Below are 24067 nucleotides of genomic sequence, written 5' to 3'. Positions count from 1 at the left end.
GTTTTAGTCCAACCTATTTATTTGATAATATACTCGCAAGCTTTCGGGTTAGCCCCTTCGTCAGGTGAAGGGGCTAACCTGAAAGCTTGCGAGTATATTATCAAATAAATAGGTTGGACTAAAACCTGGTGTTGTCAGACTTTTTACTGTGTTTACACCAGTCCAACGCCGGCATACCCACATCTGGCAGTATTCACAGCAAAAGTCTGACAACACCAGGTTTTAGTCCAACCGATTTATTTGATAGTAAACGCACAAGCTTTCGAGGTTTCCCTCTTTGTCAGGCGAATGGAGAGTTCTGGCCTCAGACAGAGCATATAAAGCACAGACAGTTTAGAGATTACTGATTAGAATGCGAATCTTTACACCTAACCTGCTGTTCAAGTCCTAAAGTGGCCGACAATGTGAGTGGAAGGAGCACTGATCACAGGTTAAAGAGATGTGTATTGTCTCCAGACAGCACAGTGAGTGAGGTTTTGCAAACCCAGGCAAGTCACGGGGGTTACAGATAGTGCGACATGAACCCAAGATCCCTGTTGAGACCGTCCTCATGTGTGCGGAACTTGGCTATCAGTCTCTGCTCAGCGACTCTGCGCAGTCGTGTGTCGTGAAGGCCGCCTTGGAGAATGCTTACCTGAAGGTCAGAGGCTGAATGCCCGTGACCACTGAAGTGTTCGCCAACAGCAAGGGAACAGTCTTGCCTGGTGATTGTCGAGCGATGTTCATTCATCCGTTGTCGTAGCGTCGGCATGGTCTCCCCAATGTACCATGCTTCGGGACATCCTTTCTTGCAACGTATCAGGTAGACAATGTTGGCCGAGTTGCAAGAGTATTTACCGTGTACCTGATGGATGGTATTCTCACGTGTGATGATGGTATCCGTGTCGATGATCCGGCATGTCTTGCGGAGGTTGCTGTGGCAAGGTTGTGTGGTGTTGTGGTCACTGTTCTCCTGAAGACTGGGTAGTTTGCTGCGAACAATGGCCTGTTTGAGGTTGTGTGGTTGTCTGAAGGCAAGAAGTGGGGGTGTGGGGATGGCCCTGGCGAGATGATCTTGGTGTTTACCCCAGTCCAATGCCGGCACATCCACATCTGGCAGTATTCACCAGTCATCCATGTTTGTGATTCAGAATTCCTGACTGAGTGTACTTCTGTTCCTTTCTGTGCTTCTGAGCTATCGGGCACTGGACTGGACAGTGATAGGCCAGATTGAAGGAATTATCTGTGTTGGGACCCGTCTGGCCTGGCAAGGTGTTATTCCGTGGCCTGAAATCGACAAACCGATTAAATTTAAATTTAAAAGAAAGGGAGTAACAAAACCTCTTCTGGCAAATAAACCTGTTGGACTTGAATCTGGTGTTGTGAGACTACTTGCTGTGTCCATCCCAGTTCAACATCAGCAAATCCACATCGTGGCAAATTAATAAATGTGATAATTTTGTATTGGGGCAGTTAAAGGGAAGATATTGAAGGAATTGGCTAGCAGATAGGAGACAGAGGGTGGTGGCTGATGGTAAATATTCGTCATGGAGTTCGGTTACGAGTGGTGTGCCTCAGGGATCTGTTTTGGGGCCACTGCTGTTTGTAATTTTTATTAATGATCTGGATGAGGGTATAGTTGGGTGGATTAGTAAATTTGCTGATGACACCAAAGTCGGAGGTGTGGTAGATTGTGAGGAAGGGTGTCATAGTTTGCAGGAAGACTTGGACAGGTTGCAGCGCTGGGCCGAGAGGTGGCGGATGGAGTTTAATGCGGAGAAGTGTGAGGTAATTCACTTTGGTAGGAATAACAGATGTGTTGAGTATAGGGCTAACGGGAGGACTTTGAATAGTGTGGATGAACAGAGGGATCTAGGTGTATGTGTACATAGATCCCTGAAAGTTGGGAATCAAGTAGATAAGGTTGTTAAGAAGGCATACGGTGTCTTGGCGTTCATTGGTAGGGGGATTGAATTTAGGAGTCGCGGCGTCATGTTGCAACTGTACACAACTCTGGTGCGGCCGCACTTGGAGTACTGTGTGCAGTTCTGGTCCCCACATTACAGGAAGGATGTGGAGGCTTTGGAGAGGGTGCAGAGGAGGTTTACCAGGATGTTGCCTGGTATGGAGGGGAGGTCCTATGAGGAGAGACTGAGGGATTTGAGGTTGTTTTCACTGGAAAGAAGGCGGCTAAGAGGGGATCTTACTGAAACATATAAGATGATTAGAGGTTTAGATAGGGTGGACAGTGATAGCCTTTTTCCTCGGATGGAGAAAGCTAGCACGAGGGGGCATGGCTTTAAATTAAGGGGGGATAGTTATAGGACGGATGTCAGGGGTAGGTTCTTTACCCAGAGGGTGGTGAGGGATTGGAATGCCCTGCCTGCTGCAGTTGTAAATGCGCCTAGTTTGGGGGCGTTTAAGAGATCCATGGATAGGTTTATGGATGGAAAGGGTTTGGTTTAGGTTAGAGGGTCATTGCTTTTTAACTGGTCGGCGCAACATCGTGGGCCGAAGGGCCTGTTCTGCGCTGTAATGTTCTATGTTCTATGAAAGACTTAGAACAAACTGTTTAAAGGTTGAAGAAAAGTTTGAATGATAGAGGATGAGGAATTGCGTGGAATGGGAGGAAGTCCATGTGATTTGTCACTGGACAGAGGGCCAAGAGTGTTCATGTTTTTGCTGTTTTTATCGACCATACTTTTGGAGGGGAGGGGATGCTGAGACAATCATTACTAGATCATCTCTGTTGCTTCAATGGCCAGTGGAGGAGAGACTGACCTTTCTGATTCTGCCTCCAGGTGTCAGCACTGGGACTGGATCCCTCGGGGGCACGGCTGGTCACTGGGGGCTACGATTATGAGGTGAAGCTCTGGGACTTTGCAGGAATGGATGCCTCACTGCAAGCTTTCCGGTCATTGCAGCCCTGTGAATGGTGAGTGGCTCCACCATGAACCCCTCCATTTATCAGGCTGTATTCTCGTGTCTCCTCCCCACCCCCTCCAAATCCCCCTCCAACCCACTGTCCCCAACCTGTCTCCAATCCTCCTAAATTTCCAAACCCCTGTTTCCCCATATACTCGTCAAGCTCCCTGAAGACTGTCTAAATAGTATGATCAAAAGTAGTCAGCATGGCTTTGTTAAAGGCAAATTGTGTCTTACGAGCCTGGTTGAGTTTTTTGAAAATGTGACTAAACATGTTGACGAAGAGCGGTAGATGTGGTTTATATGGACTTCAGCAAGGCGTTTGATAAGGTCCCCCATGCAAGGCTTCTTCAGAAAGTGAGAGGGCATGGTATCCAAGGGGATGTTGCTTTGTGGATCCAGAACTGGCTTGCCCGCAGAAGGCAGAAAGTGGTTGTAGATGGGTCTTTTTCTGCATGGAGGTCGGTCACCAGCGGAGTGCCCCAGGATCTGTTCTGGGACCCTTGCTGTTTGTGATTTTTATAAATGACCTGTTTGAGGAAGTGGAGGGATGAGTTTGCCGACGACACGAAGGTCGGAGCTGTTGTGGATAGTCTGGAGGGATGTCAGAAGTTGCAATGAGACATAGATAGGATTCAAGACTGGGCAGAGAAGTGGCAAATGGTCTTCAACCTGGATAAACTTGTAGTGGTACATTTTGGCAGGTCAAATGGGATGAAGGAGTATCGTATTAAGGATAAGACTCTCAGCAGTGTAGAAGATCAGAAGGATCTTGGGGTCCAGGTTCATAGGACTCTCAAATCGGCCTTGCAGGTCAAGGATGTGGCTAGGCAGCGTATGGTGTACTGGCCTTCGTCAATTGAGGAATTGAGTTTAGGAGTCGGGAGGTAATGCTGCAGCTGTATAAGACCCTGGTCAGACCCCACTTAGAATACGTGCTCAGTTCTGGTCGCCTCATTACAGGAAGGATGTGGAAGCCATAGAAAGGGTGCAGAGGAGATTTACAAGGATGTTACCTGGATTGGGTGGCATGCCTTGTGAGGATAGGTTGAGGGAGCTTGGTCTTTTCTCCTTCGAGAGACGAAGGATGAGATGGGACCTGATAGAGGTTGTATAAGATGATGAGAGGTATTGATCAGACTCTGAGGCTTTTCCCCAGGGCTGAAATGGCTGCCTCAAGAGGACACAGGTTTAAGGTGCTGGGGTGTAGGTACAAAGGAGATGTCAGGGATAAGTTTTTCACTCAGAGGGTGGTGGGTGAGTTGAATCGGCTGCTGTCGGTAGTGGTGGAGGCAAATTCGTTAGGGTTTTTTTAAAAGACTTCTGGATGAGGACATGGGATTTCATAGGATTGAGGGTTATAGGTAAGCCTAGTATGCAGGGATATGATTGGTGCAGCTTGTGGGCTGAAGGGCCTATTTGTGCTGTAGTTTTTCTGTGATTCTGTGAAAAAGTTCCCTCCTGATCACAAAATGCCTTGTTAACTCTGGTGCTCGGGTCAGTGAGTGGGGTGGGATGGTGGTTGAGCAGGGGGGAGCAAAGGAAGAATTGAAATGGAAGATGGTACATTTGGGTGCTGTGCTTTATTATCTTCGATCTTTTGTTTTAGCCATCAGATTAAATCGCTGCAGTACAGCTCAACGGGTGATGTGATTCTTTGCGTGGCTGGCAGTGCCCAGGCCAAGGTGTTGGATCGTGATGGCTTCCAGGTGATGGAGTGTGTGAAGGGAGATCAGTACATTGTTGATCAAGCGAAGACCAAGGTACCAGAGAAATATTTATTGGGGAAGCAGCACTATGATAGCCTCAGTGTTAATGATGATGTGATTTGATTTATTATTGTTACATGTATTCGTATACAATAAGAAGTGTTGTTTCTTGCACGCTATACAGACAAAGCATACCATTCATAGAGAAGGAAAAGAGAGAGAGAGCACAATGTAGTGTTAGTGTCATAGCTAGGGTGTACAGAAAGATCAACTTAATGAGAGGTAGGCCCATTTAAAAGTCTGGCAGCAGGGGAGAAGCTGGTTTTGAGTCAGTTGGTACGTGATCAGACTTTTGTATCTTTTTCCTGACGGAAGAATGTGGAATAGTGCATGTCTGGGTGCATGGAGTCCTCAGTGATGTTGGCTGCTTTTCTGAGGCAGCGGGAAGTGTAGACAGAGTCAATGACAGGACGCTGTGAATTGCGCGAGGAATTGGGCTACATTCATGACTTTTTGTAGTTTCTTGTGTCCTTGGGCAGAGCAGGAGCCATACCAAGCTACATTACAACCAGAAAGAATGCTTTCTATGGTGCATCTGTAAAAGTGGTGAGAGTCATAATGGACATGCCTTTGGAGAAAGCACAGAAAAGGTTTACCAGGATATTGCCTGCTATGGAGAGTATTAGCTCTGAGGAGAGATTGAATAAACTGGGAGTAGTGTTCTCCCTGGAAAGACAGAGGCTGAGGGTGACCTGACAGAAGTTTAGAAAATTATGAGGGGTATGGATAGGGTGACAGTTGGAAATTTTTTCCCGGGGAGAAATGACAATTACAAAGGGGCACAAGTTCAAGATAAGGGGGAAAGGTTCAGTGGAGATGTGCGGGGAAAGTTTTTTACGCAGAGGGTGGTGGGGACTTGTAATGCATTGCCAAGGGGTGGCACGGTATCAAAGCTTCACAGTGCCAGGGACCCGGGTTTGATTCCCAGTTTGGGTCACTATCTGTGTGGAATTAGCACATTCTTTCTGTATCTGCATGGTTCCCTCTGGGTGCTCTGGTTTCCTCCCACATTGAGAAAGACATGCTGGTTAGGCGCATTGACTAGGACAGGTGCTGGACTGTGGTGAATAGGGGAATTTCACAGTAACTTCATTGCGGTGTTAATGTAAGCCTTACTTGTGACTAATAAATAAATTTTTTTCAGGAAGTGAAGTGAATGAAGCGGTTATGTTCGCTACATTTGAGACTTATCTTGACAGGCATATGAACAGATGGGCAATAGAGGGATATAAGCAGTTGGACTGGATAGGACAACGTGCACAGGCTTGGAGGGCTGATGTGCTTGTTCCTGCGCAGTACTGTTTTTTGTTCTAATACTTTGAAATGTGCCACAGGGATAGGTGCTGAGTCCACTGTTGTTTGTCATTTGTATTAATGATTTGGATGAGAATATAGGAGGCATGGTTGGTAAGTTTGCAGATGACAGCCAGATTGGCGGCAGAGTGGACAGTGAAGTAGGTTAGGGTTAGGATTGGACCAGTGGGCTGACGAATGGCAGATGGAGTTTAAGTTAGACAAATGCAAAGTGATGCACTTTGGTAGATTGAACCAGGACAGGACTTAGTCAGTTAATGATAGGGCGCTGGGGAGAGTTACAAAACAAAGGAATCTCGGAGTACATGTTCATAGCTCCTTGAAAGTGGAGTCACAAGTGGTCAGAGTGGTGAAGAAGGCATTCGGTATGCTTGGTTTCATTGGTCAGAACATTGAATACAGGAACTGGGATGTTTTGTTCAAATTAGGACACCTAGAAAAGAACGGTTCGATCAAGCAGACGTAGCATGGATTTGTGAAGGGGAAGTCGTGTTTGACGAATCTGCTGGATTTTTATGAAGATGTGACAAGTGCGGTAGACAGAGGGGAACCGGTAGATGTGTTTTTAATTTCCAAAAGGCGCTCGATAAGGTGCCTCACAAAAGGTTGCTGCAGAAGGTTAGGGTACACAGAGTTGGGGGTAAAGTGTTGTGTGGATTGAGGATTGGCTATCTAAGCGGAAGAAATCCCACAACACCAGATTAAAGTCCAAACAGGTTTATTTGTAGCAAAGGCCCCAAGCTTTCGGGACAGCCTGTCCCTTCGTCACGTGGCTGGGAGTTCCCTGTTTGGACGTTAAACTGGTGTTGTGGGATTTCTTTCTGTTTTACCCCAGTCCAACGCCAGCATCTCCACATCATATCTAACAGGAAGCAGACGATTGGAATAAATGGGTGCTTTTCTGGTTGGCAGTTGGTGACTAGTGTGTGCCGCAGGGATTGGTGCTGGGGCCTCAACTGATTACCATATACGTAGACGATCTGGAGGAGGGGGCTGAGTGTAGGGTAGCGAAATTTGCTGATGACACGAAGATGAGTGGAAAAACGAATTGCGTGGAGGACGCAGAAAGTCTGCAGAGACATCTGGATAGGCTGAGTGAGTGGGCGAAGACCTGGCAGATGGAGTATAATGTTAGCAAATGTGAGGTTATCCACTTTGGAAGAAATAATAGCAGGATGGAATATTATTCAAATGGTGAAAAGTTGCAGCATGCTACAGTGCAGAGGGACCTGGGGGTCCTTGTGCACGAATTGCAAAAACCCAGTCTGCAGGTGCAGCAGGTGATCAAGAAGGTGAATGGGATGTTGGCCTTTATAGCGAGGGGGATAGAATATAAAAGTAGGGAGGTCTTGCTGCAACTGTACAGGGTACTGGTGAGACCGCAGTTGGAGTACTGTGTGCAGTTTTGGTCCCCTTATTTGCAAAAGGATATATTGGCCTTGGAGGGAGTTCAGAGAGGGTTCACCAGGCTGATACTGGAGATGAGTGGGTTAGCTTCTGAGGAGAGATTGAATAGACTGGGCCTGTACTCGTTGGAGTTTAGAAGGCTGAGGGGGGAATCTTATAGAGACTTAGAAGATAATGAAGGGGCTGGACAGGGTAGAGGTAGAGAGATTCTTCCTGCTCAGAAAGGAAACCAGAACTGGAGGGCGCAGCCTCGAAATAAGTGGAGTTTAGAACAGAGTTGAGGAGAAACTTCTTCACCCACAGGGTGGTGAATCTCAGGAATTCTCTGCCCATTGAAGTGGTGGAGGCTACCTCGTTGAATATGTTTAAGTCACAGGTAGATAGATTTCTGATCGTTACGGGAATTAAGGGTTATGGGGAGCAGGCGGGAAAGTGGAACTGATCCACTTCAAATCAGCCATGGTCTTATTGAATGGCGGGGCAGGCTCAAAGGGCTAGATGGCTTACTCCTGCTCCTATTTCTTATGTTCTTATGTTTTAAGTTGTAGAACACATTGGTAAAGCCACACTTGGAATACTGTGTGTAGTTCTGGTCACCCTATCATGGAAAGGATATTATTAAACTAGAAAGAGTGCAGAAAAAAATTATTAGGTGCTACCGGGAGTTGATGGTTTGGGTATCAGGAGAGGCTGGATAGACTGGGAGTTTTCTTCTCTGGAGCATAGGAGGCTGAGGGATGATGATTTCATAGAGGTCTGTAAAATAATGAGGGGCACAAATCAGCTCGAAAGTCAATATCTTTTCCCAAAGGTAGAGGAGTCTAAAACTAGAAGGCATAGATTGAAGGTGAAAATGGCAAGATACAAAAGTGTCCAGACACTTTTCAGCCGCAGAATGGTGAGTGTCTGGAGCAAACTTCCAGAGGTAGTAGTAGAGGCAGAACAATTTTGTCCTTTAAAAAGTATTTAGATAGTTAATGGATAGTGTGAGTATTGAGCGATATAGGGGTCAAATGTGGGCAATTGCGATTAGCTTAGGGGTTTTAAAAAAGAAAAAAGAGTCCCTGTGATCGGCGCAACTTGTGGGCCGAAGGGCCTGTTTGTGCTGTAGTGTTCTATGTTCTAAGGTGCCTGTTGTCAAGTTTGTGTTCGTAAAGTTATTAAAAAATTGTAAAATGTTAAGAGTTGTAAAATTTTATAGTTTTTTTTAAATAGTGGTGTTTTTAAAAGAGATGCAGTTTCAAACTTCAAGTAGACAGAGCATCGAGTGAAACAATGTACCAGAGGCAACAACAGGGTTGCTTTGCTAACAGACTTCAGCTATTTGAAATATAACATGTTTTTGAATTTTAACCAATCAATTTGAAATAGGCATTTGAATAGCAGCAGCCGATCGGATTTCAATTTGTTGTTTTGATACCTGTAAACCAATCCTATTGTGGGGAATTTTGCTACGTTATCAGGGTTTGAAAAGCCACAGCTCCCAGCTCAAGAGCCAGACAGCTTCTGCCATAGTTCACAGCTTGAGAGAGAGAGAGACACACATCACTCTTTAACAATGTAACAGCCACATTTCTTAAAATGTGACTTTCTTAAAAGAAAGTCTTGTCTCAATTGTGAAGGTAGTAAGAGAAAATAAAGAATGTCGAAGATGTTGGGAGACAGCAAACCTGACTATATTCTGAGAGTGACTAAAAGTTCTATTATTTTGTTAATAAGTGGTAATTGTAATTATGTAAACAGCATTCTATTAGAATAGTGTCTTATTTGGTTTGCTAATAGATTAGTTAACCTGTTTGCTGTTAGTTATCAGAATAAAGTGTTACTTGTTGATTTTACAGAGCCTCAGGTAGTAATTTTGATTTACATAGAATCTCCCCAGTAGTAACAAACTTCCCGGCCAGGATATTGGTCCCCCTGGGATTCAAGTGCTACCCGTCCTTTTTGTACAGGTCACACCTGCCCCTAAAGAGGTCCCAATGATCCAGGAACCTGAATCCCTGCCCCCTGCTCCAATCCCTCAGCCACGCATTCATCCTCCACTTCATTCCATTCTTGCTCTCACTTTGTCATGGCACAGGCAGCAGTCCCGAGATTACCACCTTTGCATTCCTCCTTCTCAACTGTCTACTTAACTCCCCATATTTTCTTTTCGTGACCCCTTCCCTTTTCCTACCTATGTCAGCGGTATCAATATGCACCACTACCTCTGGCTCCTCTCCCTCCCACTTCAGGATTTCTGGGATGCGACCAGAGACATCGTGGATCCTGGCACCAGATAGGCAAACCACCATCCGAGATTCTTGTCTGCCTCCACAAAATCGCCTGTCCAACCCACTCACTGTAGAGTCCCTGATTAATCCTGCCTTTCTCCTCCTCTCCTTACCCTTCTGGGCTACTGGGCCGGTCTCTGCGCTAGAGGCACGGCCACTGCTGCTTCCACCAGGTGGGTTGTCCCCCTCAACCTTACTCAGACAGGAGTACTTACTGTGAAAGGGCACATCCACCGGGGTGCTCTCTAGCACCTGAGCTTTCCCCTTCCTGACCGTGACCCACTTGTCTACGTGCCCTGATGTGACCACCTGCCAGTAACTCCCATCTATCACCACCTCATTTTCCCTGACTAGGTGAACGTCCTCGAGCTGCAATTCCAGTTCCCTAACACGGTCCCTTAGGAACCGCAGCTCAACTTACCTGGCACAGATATGGACGTCCGGGAGGCCAGGAGCTCCCACATCCGACACTGGGAACAGCAGACTGGCCTCACACACAGAATTCCCCATTTTTAAAGAACGCAGAAAAAGTAATTAAGAATTAGTCCTACCTTGACTCGCCTGTTTCCGCTGAAGCCCGATGAGCCAAAGCCCTTTAGCTCTCACTCTGCGCCCTGCTCACTACGCTGCCTGCTGTCGAGTGCGGTCTGCATTTTGTACCTCACGCGCTTAAAAAAAAACCCTTCCCAGCTCACCCTGTGGCCCACTTCCACTTTATTTTTAAAGTAACTTTTTCAAAAACAGAAACCCCGTGGAAAAACTTGAACAGTTCAGCGCTTATGTGCCTCAAATCGATCCTTTTCTCAGCTTGCTCCAACGAACAATGTCAGGTTAAAGTCCTACAGGTTTTTTTGGTAGCATGTGCTTTCGGAGTGCTACTCCTTCATCAGGTGAGATGAGGGAGCAGCGCCCCGAAAGCTCATGGTGCTAAATAAACTGGTTGGATTTGAATCTGGTGTTCTGCGACCTCTTATTGTGCACACCCCAGTCCAATGCTGGCATCTCCACATCACAATATGGATTCACTGAGGGGAAGTCATGCTTGACGTATCTATTGGAATTCTTTGAGGATGTAACTAGTGGAATTCAGAAACGAAGAAGCAGTGGATGTGTTTTATTTAGACTTTTAGAAGGCTTTTGATAAGACCTCACACAGCAGACTATGTAAAGTTAAAGCACATGGGATTGCAGGTCGTGGTCTGTGGTGAATTGAAAATAGGTTTACACATAAGCCAAGAGTTGGCAAAAGTGGGTCTTTTTATGATTGACAGGCAGTGAATAATGGGGTACCACAGGGATTTCTGTGCTCAGACCCGAACTGCTCACATTGTTTCAATCACTGGGAACATAGAACAGAGTAAAAAGTCTGACAACACCTGGTTTTAGTCCAACCACTTTATTTGATAGTAAACGCACAAGCTTTTGGGTTAGTCCCTTTGTCAGGTGAACTCTCCATTCACCTGACGAAGGGACTAACCCGAAAGCTTGTGCGTTTACTATCAAATAAATCAGTTGGACTAAAACCAGGCGTTGTCAGACTTTTTACTGTGTTTACCCCAGTCCAACGCCAGCACATCCACATCATGACATAGAACAGTACAGCACAGTACAGGCCCTTTGGCCCTCAGCGTTGTGCCGAGCTATGTCCAAGCCCAAGATCAAGCTATCCCACTCCCTATCATTCTGGTGTGCTCCATGTGCCTATCCAACAACCACTTGAAAGTTCCTAAAGTGTCCGACTCCAGTATCACAGCAGGCAGTGCATTCCACACCCCAACCAGTCTCTGAGTGAAGAATCCACCTTGGACATCCCTCCTATATCTCCCACCATGAACCTTATAGTTATGCCCCATAGTAACGGCTAAGTGGTGGAGGTAGCCTCCACCACTTCCACGGGCAGAGAATTCCAGAGATTCACCACCCTTTGAGTGAAGAAGTTCCCACTCAACGCTGATCTAAACTGCCCCCCCCACCTTATCTTGAGGCTGTGAAACTGCCCCCCACCTTATCTTGGGTGGAGATGAGGAACAGTAAGGGGAGGAAGACGCTGGTGGGTGTCATCTATCGGCCCCCAAATAATGACCTGGTGGTGGGGCGGGCTATAAACGTGCAAAGAAATGCGGTGTGCAGGAATGGGACAGCGATAATTATGGGGGATTTCAATCTACATATTGATTGGTCGACCCATGTTGGACACGGTGGGCTTGAGGAAGAGTCCTTGGAATGCTGCCAGGATAGTTTCCTTGAACAGTGTGCGTTGGAGTCGACGAGGGAGCGAGCTATCTTAGATTTGGTGTAATGTAATGAGGCAGGTAGAATTAGGGACCTTGTGGTGAAGGATCCTCTTGGGAAGAGTGATCATTGTATGGTGGAGTTTCTGATGCAGATGGAGGAGGAGAAAGTAGGATTCCAGACCTGTGTCCTTTGTTTGAACAGAGGGGAGTACGATAAGATGAGAGAGGAATTGGCGAATGTTGATTGGGGGAGCAGATTGGAGGTAGGTCTGCTGAGGAACAGTAGAGGATCTTTAAGGAGATCTTTCTTGGTGCTCAGCAGAAACTTATATCGATGGTAAAAAAGGATCATAGGAGGAGAGATAATCAGCCATGGATAACGAAGGAGGTAGAGGAGAGTATTAAATTAAAAGCTGATTCGTTTAGAGTGGCTAAGAGTAGTGGGCGAGAAGAGGATTGGGAGAGGTTTAAATATCAACAAAGAATGATGAAGAAGTTGATAAAGAAAGGAAGGATAAACTATGAAGCTGGGCTAGCGCTAAATATAAAAAAGGATAGTAAGAGTTTTTATAAATATATAAAAAGGAGGAGGCTGGCTAGGGTGAATGTTGGACCCTTAGAGGATGAGAAGGGGGATTTAGTGGTGGGGGATGAGGAAATGGCTGAGGCCTTGAATAACTTTTTTGCTTCGGTCTTCACGGAGGAGGACGCGAATAGTTTGCTGGGTGTTAATGATGGAAAGATGGTAGGAGTGGAGGGCCTCAATGAGATCATTGTTACTAGAGAGGCAGTGCACGACAGACTGGAGGGACTGATGGTGGACAAGTCCCCAGGATCAGATGGAAGGCATCCAAGGGTTCTGAAAGAAATGACAGAGGTGATAGTGGATGCCTTGGTGATTATTTTCCAAACCTTGCTGGATTCCGGGGAAGTGCCCAAAGATTGGAAAACGGCTAATGTTACGCCGCTGTTTAAAAAGGGTAGCAGGCAAAAGGCAGGGAATTATAGGCCGGTTAGTTTAACGTCTGTTAAAGGATTTACAAGGATGTTGCCTGGACTGGGAGGCATGCCTTATGAAGTTAGGTTGAGGGAACTGGGTCTCTTTTCCCTGGAGAGACGTAGGTTGAGAGGCGACCTGATAGAGATTTATAAAATGTTAAGAGGAATAGATAGGGTGGATTCTCAGAGGCTATTTCCCCGGGTTGAAATGGTCGCTACGAGCGGACACAGGTTTAAGGTGCGGGGAGGAAAGTACAGAAGTGATGTTAGGGGTAAGTTTTTCACTCAGAGGGTGGTGAGCGAATGGAATCGGCTGCCGTCAGTGGTGGTGGAGGCGAACTCGCTGGGGTCTTTTAAAAGACTTCTGGATGAGTATATGGGGTTTTATGGGATTGGGGGTTATAGATAGGTGTTGATGTGATCGGCGCAACTCGTGGGCCGAAGGGCCTGTTTGTGCTGTAGTGTTCTATGTTCTATGCTGTAGGAAAAATGCTTGAATCCGTAATCAAGGAGAAAATAGTGAGGCATCTTGAGAAGAATTGTTTGATGGAGCAGACGCAGCACGGTTTCGTTAAGGGGAAGTCGTGTCTGACGAATTTATTGGAATTCTATGAGGATGTGTCCAGTGCGGTGGATAGAGGGGAACCGGTGGATGTGGTGTTTGTCGATTTTCAGAAGGCGTTTGATAAGGTGCCGCACAAAAAGTTGTTATAGAAGGTTAGGGGGCATGGAGTTGGGGGTAGGGTGTTAGCGTGGATAGGGGATTGGCTGTCAAATAGGAGGCAGAGAGTGGGTGTCAATGGGTGCTATTCGGATTGGCGGTTGGTGACTAGTGGAGTGCCCCAGGGGTCGGTGCTGGGGCCTCAGCTATTTACCATTTATATAGATGATCTGGAGGAGGGAACCGAGTGTATGGTGTCGAAGTTTGCTGATGACACAAAGATAGATGGAACGGCAAATTGTGTGAAGGGTGTGGAAAGTCTGCAGAGGGATCTCGATCGGCTGAGTGAGTGGGCGAGGACCTGGCAGATGGAATACAATGTTGGCAAGTGTGAGGTTATCCACTTTGGCAGGAATAATAGTAGGAAGGACTACTACTTACAGGGCGAAAAGCTGCAGCATGCTACGGTGCAGAGGGACCTGGGGGTCCTTGTGCATGAGTCGCAAAAACCCAGCCTGCAGGTGCAGCAGGTGGTCAGGAAGGCAAATGGGATGCTGGCCTTTATAGCGAGGGGGATTGACTATAAAAGTAGGGAGGTCTTGCTGCAGCTGTATAGGCCATTGGTGAGGCCGCAGCTGGAGTACTGTGTGCAGTTTTGGTCGCCGCACCTGCGCAAGGATATTTTGGCCTTGGAGAGAGTGCAGAGGAGGTTTACTAGGCTGATACCGGAGTTGAGGGGGTTGAGCTATGAGGAGAGGCTGAATAGACTGGGCTTGTACTCGTTAGAGTTTAGAAGGATGAGGGGAGATCTCATTGAGACATATAAGATGATGAATGGGATGGATAGGATAGAGGTGGAGAGACTCTTCCCGCTCAGAAAGGACAGCAGGACTTAAGGGCACAGCCTCAAGATAAGGCGGGGAGGGGGGGTGGGGGGTTGCAGTTTAGAACGGAGTTGAGGAGGAACTTCTTCACTCAAAGGGTGGTGAATCTCTGGAATTCTCTGCCTGTTGAAGTGGTTGAGGCTACCTCGCTAAATGTATTTAAGACGCGGGTAGATAGGTTTCTGGTAGGCAAGGGGATTAAGGGTTATGGGGAGAAAGCGGGAAAGTGGAACTGAGCCACTTCAGATCAGCCATGATCTTATTGAATGGCGGGGCAGGCTCGAAGGGCTTGATGGCCTACTCCTGCTCCTATTTCTTATGTTCTTATGTGCCCTCCAGTTCTGCTATCCTTTCTAAGTGGGAAGAATCTCTTTACCTGTACCCTATCCATCCCTTTCGTTATCTTATATGTCTCGATAAGATCCCTTCTCATCCTTCTAAACTCCAACGAGTACAGACCCAGTCGATTTAGTCTCTCTTCATAATCCAACCCCCTCATCTCCGGTATCAGCGTAGTGAACCTCCTCTGCACTCCCTCCAAGGCCGATATATCCTTCCGCAAGTGCGGCGACCGAAACTGCACACAGTACTCCAGCTGCGGCCTCACCAGTGCCCTGTACAGTTGCAGCAAGACTTCCCTACTTTTATATTCTATCCCCCTCACTACAAAGGCCAGCATCCCATTCGCTTTCTTGATCACCTGCTGCACCTGCAGACTGGGTTTTTGGGACTCGTGCATAGAACATAGAACATAGAACACTACAGCACAAACAGGCCCTTCGGCCCACAAGTTGCGCCGATCACATCACCTACCAACCTACAGACCTATCTATAACCCTCAATCTCATTAAACCCCATATACTCATCCAGAAGTCTTTTAAAAGACCCCAGCGAGTTCGCCTCCACCACCACTGACGGCAGCCGATTCCATTCACTCACCACCCTCTGAGTGAAAAACTTACCCCTAACATCACTTCTGAACCTCCCTCCCCGCACCTTAAATCTGTGTCCTCTCGTAGCGACCATTTCAAACCGGGGAAATAGCCTCTGAGAGTCCACCCTATCTATTCCTCTCAACATTTTGTAAACACAAGGACCCCCAGGTCTCTCTGCACCGTAGCATGCTGCAGCTTTTCGCCTTTTAAATAATAATCCCTCCTACTATTATTCCTGCCAAAGTGGATAACCTCACTTGCCAACATTATACTCCATCTGCCAGGTCCTTGCCCACTCAATCAGCCTATCCAGATCTCTCTGCAGACTTTCCACACCCTCCACGCAATTTGCTTTTCCACTCATCTTTGTGTCATCAGCAAATTTTGTCACCCTACACTCAGCCCCCTCCTCCAGATCATCTGTATAAATGGTAAATAGCTGAGGCCCCAGCACCGATCCCTGCGGCACTCCACTAGTCACCAACCGCCAATCGGTATAGCACCCATTGATACCAACTCTCTGCCTCCTATTAGATAGCCAATCACCTATCCACGCTAACACCTTACCCCCAACTCTGTGCACCGTTACCTTCTGTAGCAACCTTTTATGAGGCACCTTATCAAACGCCTTTTGGAAATCTAAAAACAGCACATCCACCGGTTCCCCTCTGTCTACCGCACTAGTCACATCCTCATAGAAATCCAATAAATTTGTCAAACACGACTTCCCCTTAACAAATCCGTGCTGCGTCTGCTCGATCAGACCATTCTTTTCTAGGTGCCTCGCTATTTCACCTTTGATGACAGATTCAAGCATTTTTCCAACTCCAGACGTTAAACTAACCAGCCTATAATTCCCTGCCTTTTGCCTGCTACCTTTTTTAAACAGCTGCATCCACCCGAGGAAATAGTCTTCTGCAGGAAGAAGGAATTGTATATATTATCTCTAAATTTACAGATGAGAGAAAGTTGTGTGGGAGGGTGAGCTGTGGGCAGGATGCAGAGATGCTTCAGTGTGCTTCGGACAGGCTGACTGGGCATCTGCATGGCAGATGCAGTATAATGTGGACAAATGTGCGGTTATTCACAAGAACATAAGAAATAGGAGCAGGAGTAGGCCTTCTGGCTTCTCGAGCCTGCCCCGCCATTCAGTAAAATCATGGCTGATCTGAAGTGGATCAGTTCCACTTTCCCGCTTTCTCCCCATAACCCTTAATTCCCCTGTCTATCAAAAACCTATCTACACGTAACTTAAATATATTCAACAAGGTAGCTTCCACCACATCAGTGGGCAGAGAATTCCAGAGATTCACCACCCTTTGAGTGAAGAAGTTCCTCCTCAACTGCCTTCTAAACTGGCCCCCATTATTTTGAGGCTGTGCCCTCTAGTCCTGCTATCCTTTCTAAGCGGAAAGAATCTCTCTACCTCGACCCTACCCAGCCCCTTCGTATTCTTATAAGTCTCTATAAGATCCGCCCCCTCAGCCTTCTAAACTCCAACGAGTACAGGCCCAATCTCTTCGATCTCTCCTCATCAGCTAACTCCCTCATCTCCACTATCAGCCTGGTGAACCTTCTCTGTACTCCCTCCAAGGCCAATTTATCTTGTCACAAATAAGGAGACCAAAACTGCACAAGGTACTCCAGTTGCAGCCTCTCCAGTGCCTTGTACAGTTGCAGCAAGACCTCCCTGCTTTTATATTCTACCCCCCTCGCTATAAAGGCCAACATTCTGCTTGTTCACCTGCTGCACCTGCAGACTGAGTTTTTGTGATTCGTGCACAAGGACCCCAGGTCCCTCTGCACTGTAGCATGTTGCAGCTTTTCACCCTTTAAATAATATTCCCTCCTACTATTGTTTCTACCAAAGTGGATAACCTCACATTTGCTAAAATTATACTCCATCTGCCAGGTCGTCGCCCACTCACTCAGCCTATCCAGATCTCTCTGCAGACTTTCCGCGCCCTCCACGCAATTTGCTTTTCCACTCATCTTTGGGTCATCAGCAAATTTTGTTACCCTACACTCAGCCCCCTTTTCCAGATTGCCTATATAAATGGTAAACAGTTGAGGCCCCAGCACCGATCCCTGCGGCACTCCACTAGTCACCAACTGCCAACCAGAAAAGCACCCATTGATTCCAACTCTCTGCTTCCTGTTGGATAACCAATACTCAATCCACGCTAACAGTTTACCCCCAACTTCATGTACCCTAACCTTCTGCAGCAACCTTTTGTGACGCACCTTATCAAAAGCCTTCTGGAAATCTAAAAGCACCACATCCATCGGTTCCCCTCTGTCTCCCGCACTTGTGACATCTTGGTAGAAGTCCAGTAAATTTGTTAAACACGACTTCCACTTCACGAATCCGTGCTGCGTCTGCTTGATCAAACCATTCTTTTCTAGGTGTCCTGCTATTTTTTCTTTGATGTTGGATTCTAGCATTTTTCCAACTACAAACGTTAAGCTAACTGGCCTATAATTCCCTGCCTTTTGTCTGCTACCTTTTTTAAACAGCGGCGTAGCATTAGCTGTTTTCCAATCCTCCGGCACTTCCCCAGAGTCCAGCGAATTTTGATAAATAATTACTAAGGCATCTGCTATTACTTAATATAGAACACTAGAGCACAAACAGGCCCTTCGGCCCACAAGTTGCGCTGATCACATCTATACTTACCAAGTGTCTCTCTCAAGCTGTGAACTATGACAGAAGCTGTCTGGCTCTTGAGCTGGGAGCTGTGGCTTTTCAAACCCTGATAACGTAGCAAAATTCCCCACAATAGGATTGGTTTACAGGTATCAAAACAACAAATTGAAATCCGATCGGCTGCTGCTATTCAAATGCCTATTTCAAATTGATTGGTTAAAATTCAAAAACATGTTGTATTTCAAATAGCTGAAGTCTGTTAGCAAAGCAACCCTGCTGTTGTTGCCTCTGGTACATTGTTTCACTCGATGCTCTGTCTACTTGAAGTTTGAAACTGCATCTCTTTTAAAAACACCACTATTTAAAAAAAACTATAAAATTTTACAACTCTTAACATTTTACAATTTTTTAATAACTTTACGAACACAAACTTGACAACAGGCACCTTAGAACATAGAACACTACAGCACAAACAGGCCCTTCGGCCCACAAGTTGCGCCGATCGCATCTATACCTACCAAGCCATAGAACAACCTGTAACTCCCAATGCCATTAGACCCCATATACTCATCCAGCAGTCTTTTAAAAGATCCCAGCGAGGTCGCCTCTACCACCACCGACGGCAGCCGATTCCACTCACTCACCACCCTCTGAGTGAAAAACTTTCCCCTAACATCTCCTCTGTACTTGCTTTCCAGCACTTTAAACCTGTGTGCTCTTGTAGCGACCATTTCAGCCCTGAGAAATAGCCTCCAAGAATCCACCCCATCTATTCCTCTCAACATTTTATAAACCTCTATCAGGTCGCCTCTCAACCTTCGTCTCTCCGGGGAGAAGAGACCAACTCCCTCAACCTACCTTCATAAGGCATACCTCCCAATCCAGGCAACATCCTTGTAAATCTACTCTGCACCCTCTCAATAGCTTCCACATCCTTCCTGTAGTGAGGCGACCAGAACTGCACACAGTACTCCAAGTGGGGTCTGACAAGGGTCTTATAAAGTTGCAGCATTACCTCCCGACTCCTAAACTCAATCCCTCGATTAAAGAAGGCCAGCACACCATACGCCTTCTTGACCACATCCTCCACCTGCGAGGCCGATTTAAGAGTCCTATGGACCCGGACCCCAAGATCCTTCTGCTCTTCAACCCAGCTAAGACTCCTACCCTTGATATTGTACTCCTGCATCCCATTGGTCCTGCCAAAATGGACCACTACACATTTATCCATGTTGAACTCCATCTGCCACTTCTCCGCCCAATCTTGCATCCTATCTATGTCACGCTGCAACTTTTGACATCCCTCCAGACTATCCACAACACCACCAACCTTCGTATCGTCGGCGAACTTACTTACCCATTCCGCCACTTCCTCATCCAGGTCATTTATGAAAATGACAAACAGCAAGGGTCCTAGAACAGATCCCTGGGGCACTCCACTGGTGACCGACCTCCATGCAGAAAAAGACTCATCCACAACCATTCTCTGCATTCTGCAGGCAAGCCAGTTCTGGATCCACAAGGCCAAAGGCCCTTGGATCCCATGCCCTCTCACCTTCTCAAGAAGTCTTGCACAGTGGACATTATCAAACGCCTTGCTGAAGTCCATGTCAACCATGTCCATTCTTCTGCCATTTCTTTCAGAACCCTGGGATGCATTCATCCGGTCCTGGGGACTTGTTTACCTTCAGTCCCGTTAGTCTCCCAAGCACTACCTCTCTCATAGAACATAGAACATTACAGCGCGGAACAGGCCCTTCGGCCCACAATGTTGCGCCGACCATTAACAGTAATTGTTAACAGTAATTGTGTTAGGGACCTCATCTCCTACCATACCTCTGTCTTTAATATTCGGTAAGCTGTTTGTGTCCTCCTCCATGAAGACCGACGCAAAAAACTTTGTTAAAGTCTCAGCCATTTCCTCGTAATCCACCATTAAATCCCCCCTCTCGTACTCCAAGGGTTCAACATTCACTCTAGGCAGCCTCCTCTTTATATATTTGTAAAAACTTTTACTGTCGTTTTTTATATTTAGAGCTAGTTTAGCTTCACACTCCATCTTTCCTTTATTTATCGCTTTCTTAGTCATTCTTTCTTGTTTTTTAAACCTTTCCCAATCTAATTCCCCATTATTTTTAGCCGCTCTGTACGCATCAGCTTTTAATTTAATACTCTCCTTTATTTCCTTCGATAACCACGGCTGGTTATCCCTTCTCTTACAGTCCTTCTTTATCATCGGAATATATTTCTGCTGAGTACCGAAAAAGATCTCCTTAAAAATCCTCCACTGTCCCTCAGCTGTCCTACCAACTAATCTGTGCCCCCAATCTACATTAGCCAATTCCGACGTCATCTTATCATACTCCCCTCTGTTCAAACAGAGGACACTGGTTTGGGGCACTACTTTGTCACCCTCCATCTGCATCAGAAATTCAACCATACTATGGTCACTCGTCCCAAGAAGATCCCTAATTCTACCTGCTTCGTTACACCGTACCAGATCTAAGATAACTCGCTCCCTCGTAGGTTCCGTAACATACTGTTCAAGGAAACTATCCCGACAGCATCCACTATCCACTTGGGTAGCAATAATAGAAAGACAGATTATTACTTGAATGGTTTTAAATTGAGAGGGGGGATACTCAGCGAGACCTTGGAGTCCTCATGCATCAGTTGCTGAAAGTAAGCACGCAGGTACAGCAGGCAGTAAGGAAGGTAAATGGTATGTTGACCTTCAGAGCGAGAGGATTGGCGTATTGGGATGTTGTACTGTAAATTTTATAGGGTGTTGGTGAGGCCACAACTGGAGTATTGAGTGCAGTTTTAATGTCCATATCTGAAGATATCCTTGTTATAGAGGGAGTGCAGCGAAGGATTACCAGGCTGATTCCTGGGATGGCAGGTCTGTCATATGGGCGCCGTACTTACGCAAGGATATTTTGGCCTTGGAGGGAGTGCAGAGGAGGTTTACTAGGCTGATGCCGGTGTTGAGGGGGTTGAGCTATGAGGAGAGGCTGAATAGATTAGGCTTGTACTCGTTAGAGTTTAGAAGAATGAGGGGAGATCTCATTGAGACGTATAAGATGATGAATAGGATAGATAGGATAGAGGTGGAGAGACTCTTCCCGCTCAGAAAGGATAGTAGGACTAGGGGGCATAGCCTCAAGATAAAGGGGGGGGGGGCGTGGTTTAGAACAGAGTTGAGGAGGAACTTCTTCACTCAAAGGGTGGTGAATCTCTGGAATTCTCTGCCCGTTGAAGTGGTGGAGGCTGCCTCGCTAAATATTTTTAAGACGCGGGTTGATGGGTTTTTAATGAGAGAGGGGATTAAGGGTTATGGGGAGAGGGCGGGAATGTGGAACTGAGCCACGACAGATCAGCCATGATCTTATTGGATGGCGGGGCAGGCTCGGAGGGTAGTTGGCCTACTCCTGCTCCTATTTCTTATGTTCTTATGTTCTTAGATGAGGAGAGACTAAGTCGGTTAGGATTATATTCACTGGAGTTTAGAACAACAAAGAAAATTACAGCACAGGATCAGACCTTCCAAGCCTGCACCAACCATGTTGCCTGACTTGACTAAAACCTTCTACCCTCTGGGGACATCATCCCTCAATTTCCATCCTATTCATGTATTTGTGAAGACGTCCCTTAAAAGTCACTACCAAATTTGCTTCCACTACCTCCCCTGCAATGAGTTCCAGGCGCCCACTACTCACTGTGTAAAAACTCTGCCTCGTACATCTCCTCTAAACCTTGCTCCTTGCACTTTAAACCTCAACCCATTAGTGATTGACTCTTCCACCCTCGCAAAAAGCTTCTGACTGTCCACTCTGTCCATGCCCCTCATAATCTTGTAGACTTCCATCAGGTCACCCCTCAACCTCGTGGTTCCAGTGAGAACAAACCAAGTTTCTCCAACCCCTCCTCATAGCTAATGCCCTCTTATCAGGCAACATCCTGGTTATTCTTCTCTGTACCCTCTCCAAAGTCTCCACATCCTTCTAGTAATGTGGCGATCAGAATTGAACACGATATTCCAAGTGCAGCCTAACTCAGGTTCTATAAAGCTGCAACATAACTTGCCAATTTTTAAACTCAGTGCCCTGGCGGATAAAGACAAGCGTGCCATATGCCTCCTTGACTACCTTCCGCACCTGCATTGCCACTTTCAGTGACCTGTGTACCTGTACACTCAGATCCTTCTGCCTATCAGTAGTCTTAAGGGTTCTGCCATTTACTGTATACTTCCCATCCGTATTCCTAAATGCATAACCTCACATTTGCCTGGATTAAACTCCATCTGCCATCTCTCTGCCCAAGTCTCCTGCAGTATCCTCTGGTCCTCGTCACTATCTGCAAATCCACCAACCTTTGTGTTGTCCACAAACTTACTAATTATAGGCCGGTTAGTTTAACGTCTGTGGTAGGTAAAATGTTAGAATCTGTCATTAAGGAGGAAATTGCGAGGCATCTTGAAGGGAATTGCTTGATAGAGCAGACGCAGCACGGTTTCATTAAAGGGAAGTCGTGTCTGACAAATTTACTGGAGCTCTATGAGGATGTGTCTAGGGCGGTGGATAGAGGAGAGCCGGTGGATGTGGTCTTTCTAGATTTTCAGAAGGCGTTTGACAAAGTGCCTCACAAGAGGTTATTGCAGAAGGTCGAGGGACATGGAGTTGGGGGTAGGGTGTTAGCGTGGATAGAGGATTGGTTGTCAAATAGGAGGCAGAGAGTTGGGGTCAACGGGTGCTATTCGGATTGGCGGATGGTGACTAGTGGAGTGCCCCAGGGGTCGGTGCTGGGGCCTCAGCTTTTTACCATTTATATAGATGATCTGGAGGAGGGAACCGAGTGTAGGGTGTCGAAATTTGCTGATGACACCAAGATTGGGGGAACGGCAAATTGTGCGGAGGGTGTGGAGAGTCTACAGAAGGATCTAGATAGGCTGGGCGAATGGGCCAGGAAATGGCAAATGGAATTTAATGTTGGTAAGTGCGAGGTGGTCCACTGTGGTAGGAAGAATGGTAGGAAGGACTATTACTTACGGGGCGAAAAACTGCAGCAGGCGACGGTGCAGAGGGACCTCGGGGTCCTTGTGCATGAGTCGCAAAAACCCAGCTTGCAGGTGCAGCAGGTGGTTAGGAAGGCGAATGGGATGCTGGCCTTCATAGCGAAGGGGATTGAATATAAAAGTAGGGAGGTCTTGCTGCAGCTGTATAGGGCATTGGTGAGGCTGCAGCTGGAGTACTGTGTGCAGTTTTGGGCACCGCACCTGCGCAAAGATATTTTGGCCTTGGAGGGAGTGCAGAGGAGGTTTACTAGGCTGATACCGGAGTTGAGGGGGTTGAGCTATGAGGAGAGGCTGAATAAACTGGGCTTGTACTTGTTAGAGTTTAGAAGAATGAGGGGAGATCTCATTGAGACGTATAAGATGATGAATGGGATGGATAGGATAGAGGTGGAAAGACTCTTCCCGCTCAAAAAAGACAGTAGGACTAGGGGGCACAGCCTCAAGATAAAGGGGGGGCGGTTTAGAACGGAGTTGAGGAAGAACTTCTTCACTCAAAGGGTGGTGAATCTCTGGAATTCTCTGCCCGTTGAAGTGGTGGAGGCTACCTCGCTAAATATTTTTAAGAAGCGGGTTGATGGGTTTTTGATAAGAGAGGGGATTAAGGGTTATGGGGAGAGGGCGGGAAAGTGGAACTGAGCAGCGACAGATCAGCCATGATCTTATTGAATGGCGGGGCAGGCTCGAAGGGCTAGATGGCCTACTCCTGCTCCTATTTCTTATGTTCTTATGTTCTGTCGTGGTTCCCCAAGACGACAACTTATTTAACCCGATTGAAACAGAGAGTCTGAGTTGTAATCCTCCAAGCAGTAGACTTTATTTTCCAGCACATGAGAATAAAGCCGGGATGTCCGTAACATTCCACTGAACCATTCTGCTTACAGTCTTTTTATACACCTTACAGTCCCATATCTCAAGACTCTTATCTTTCTTTCAAAATTCAATCTTGTTTAGCCACCATTGTTTCTG

The 24067-nt window shown here is 46.6% G+C and overlaps 1 protein-coding gene across 5 annotated transcripts in view; it reads left to right on the top strand.

Moving 5' to 3' along the window:
- wdr70 (WD repeat domain 70) overlaps positions 1 to 24067 on the top strand; it is a 190032-nt gene that overhangs the window by 33356 nt on the left and 132609 nt on the right. For all 5 annotated transcript variants that reach the window (XM_080183355.1, XM_080183359.1, XM_080183358.1 and 2 more), the window contains exons 7-8: positions 2781 to 2914; positions 4514 to 4667. In XM_080183355.1, the coding sequence (XP_080039481.1) occupies positions 2781 to 2914; positions 4514 to 4667 (288 nt within the window). The remainder of the gene's footprint in view (positions 1 to 2780; positions 2915 to 4513; positions 4668 to 24067) is intronic.

The sequence above is a fragment of the Carcharhinus amblyrhynchos genome, unplaced genomic scaffold (assembly GCF_965287045.1).
Source record: "Carcharhinus amblyrhynchos unplaced genomic scaffold, sCarAmb.v2.hapA chromosome_265, whole genome shotgun sequence".
Classification (NCBI taxonomy): domain Eukaryota; kingdom Metazoa; phylum Chordata; class Chondrichthyes; order Carcharhiniformes; family Carcharhinidae; genus Carcharhinus; species Carcharhinus amblyrhynchos.
Note: the sequence above shows the minus strand (reverse complement) of the source record. Positions and strands in the feature narration are given on the sequence as shown.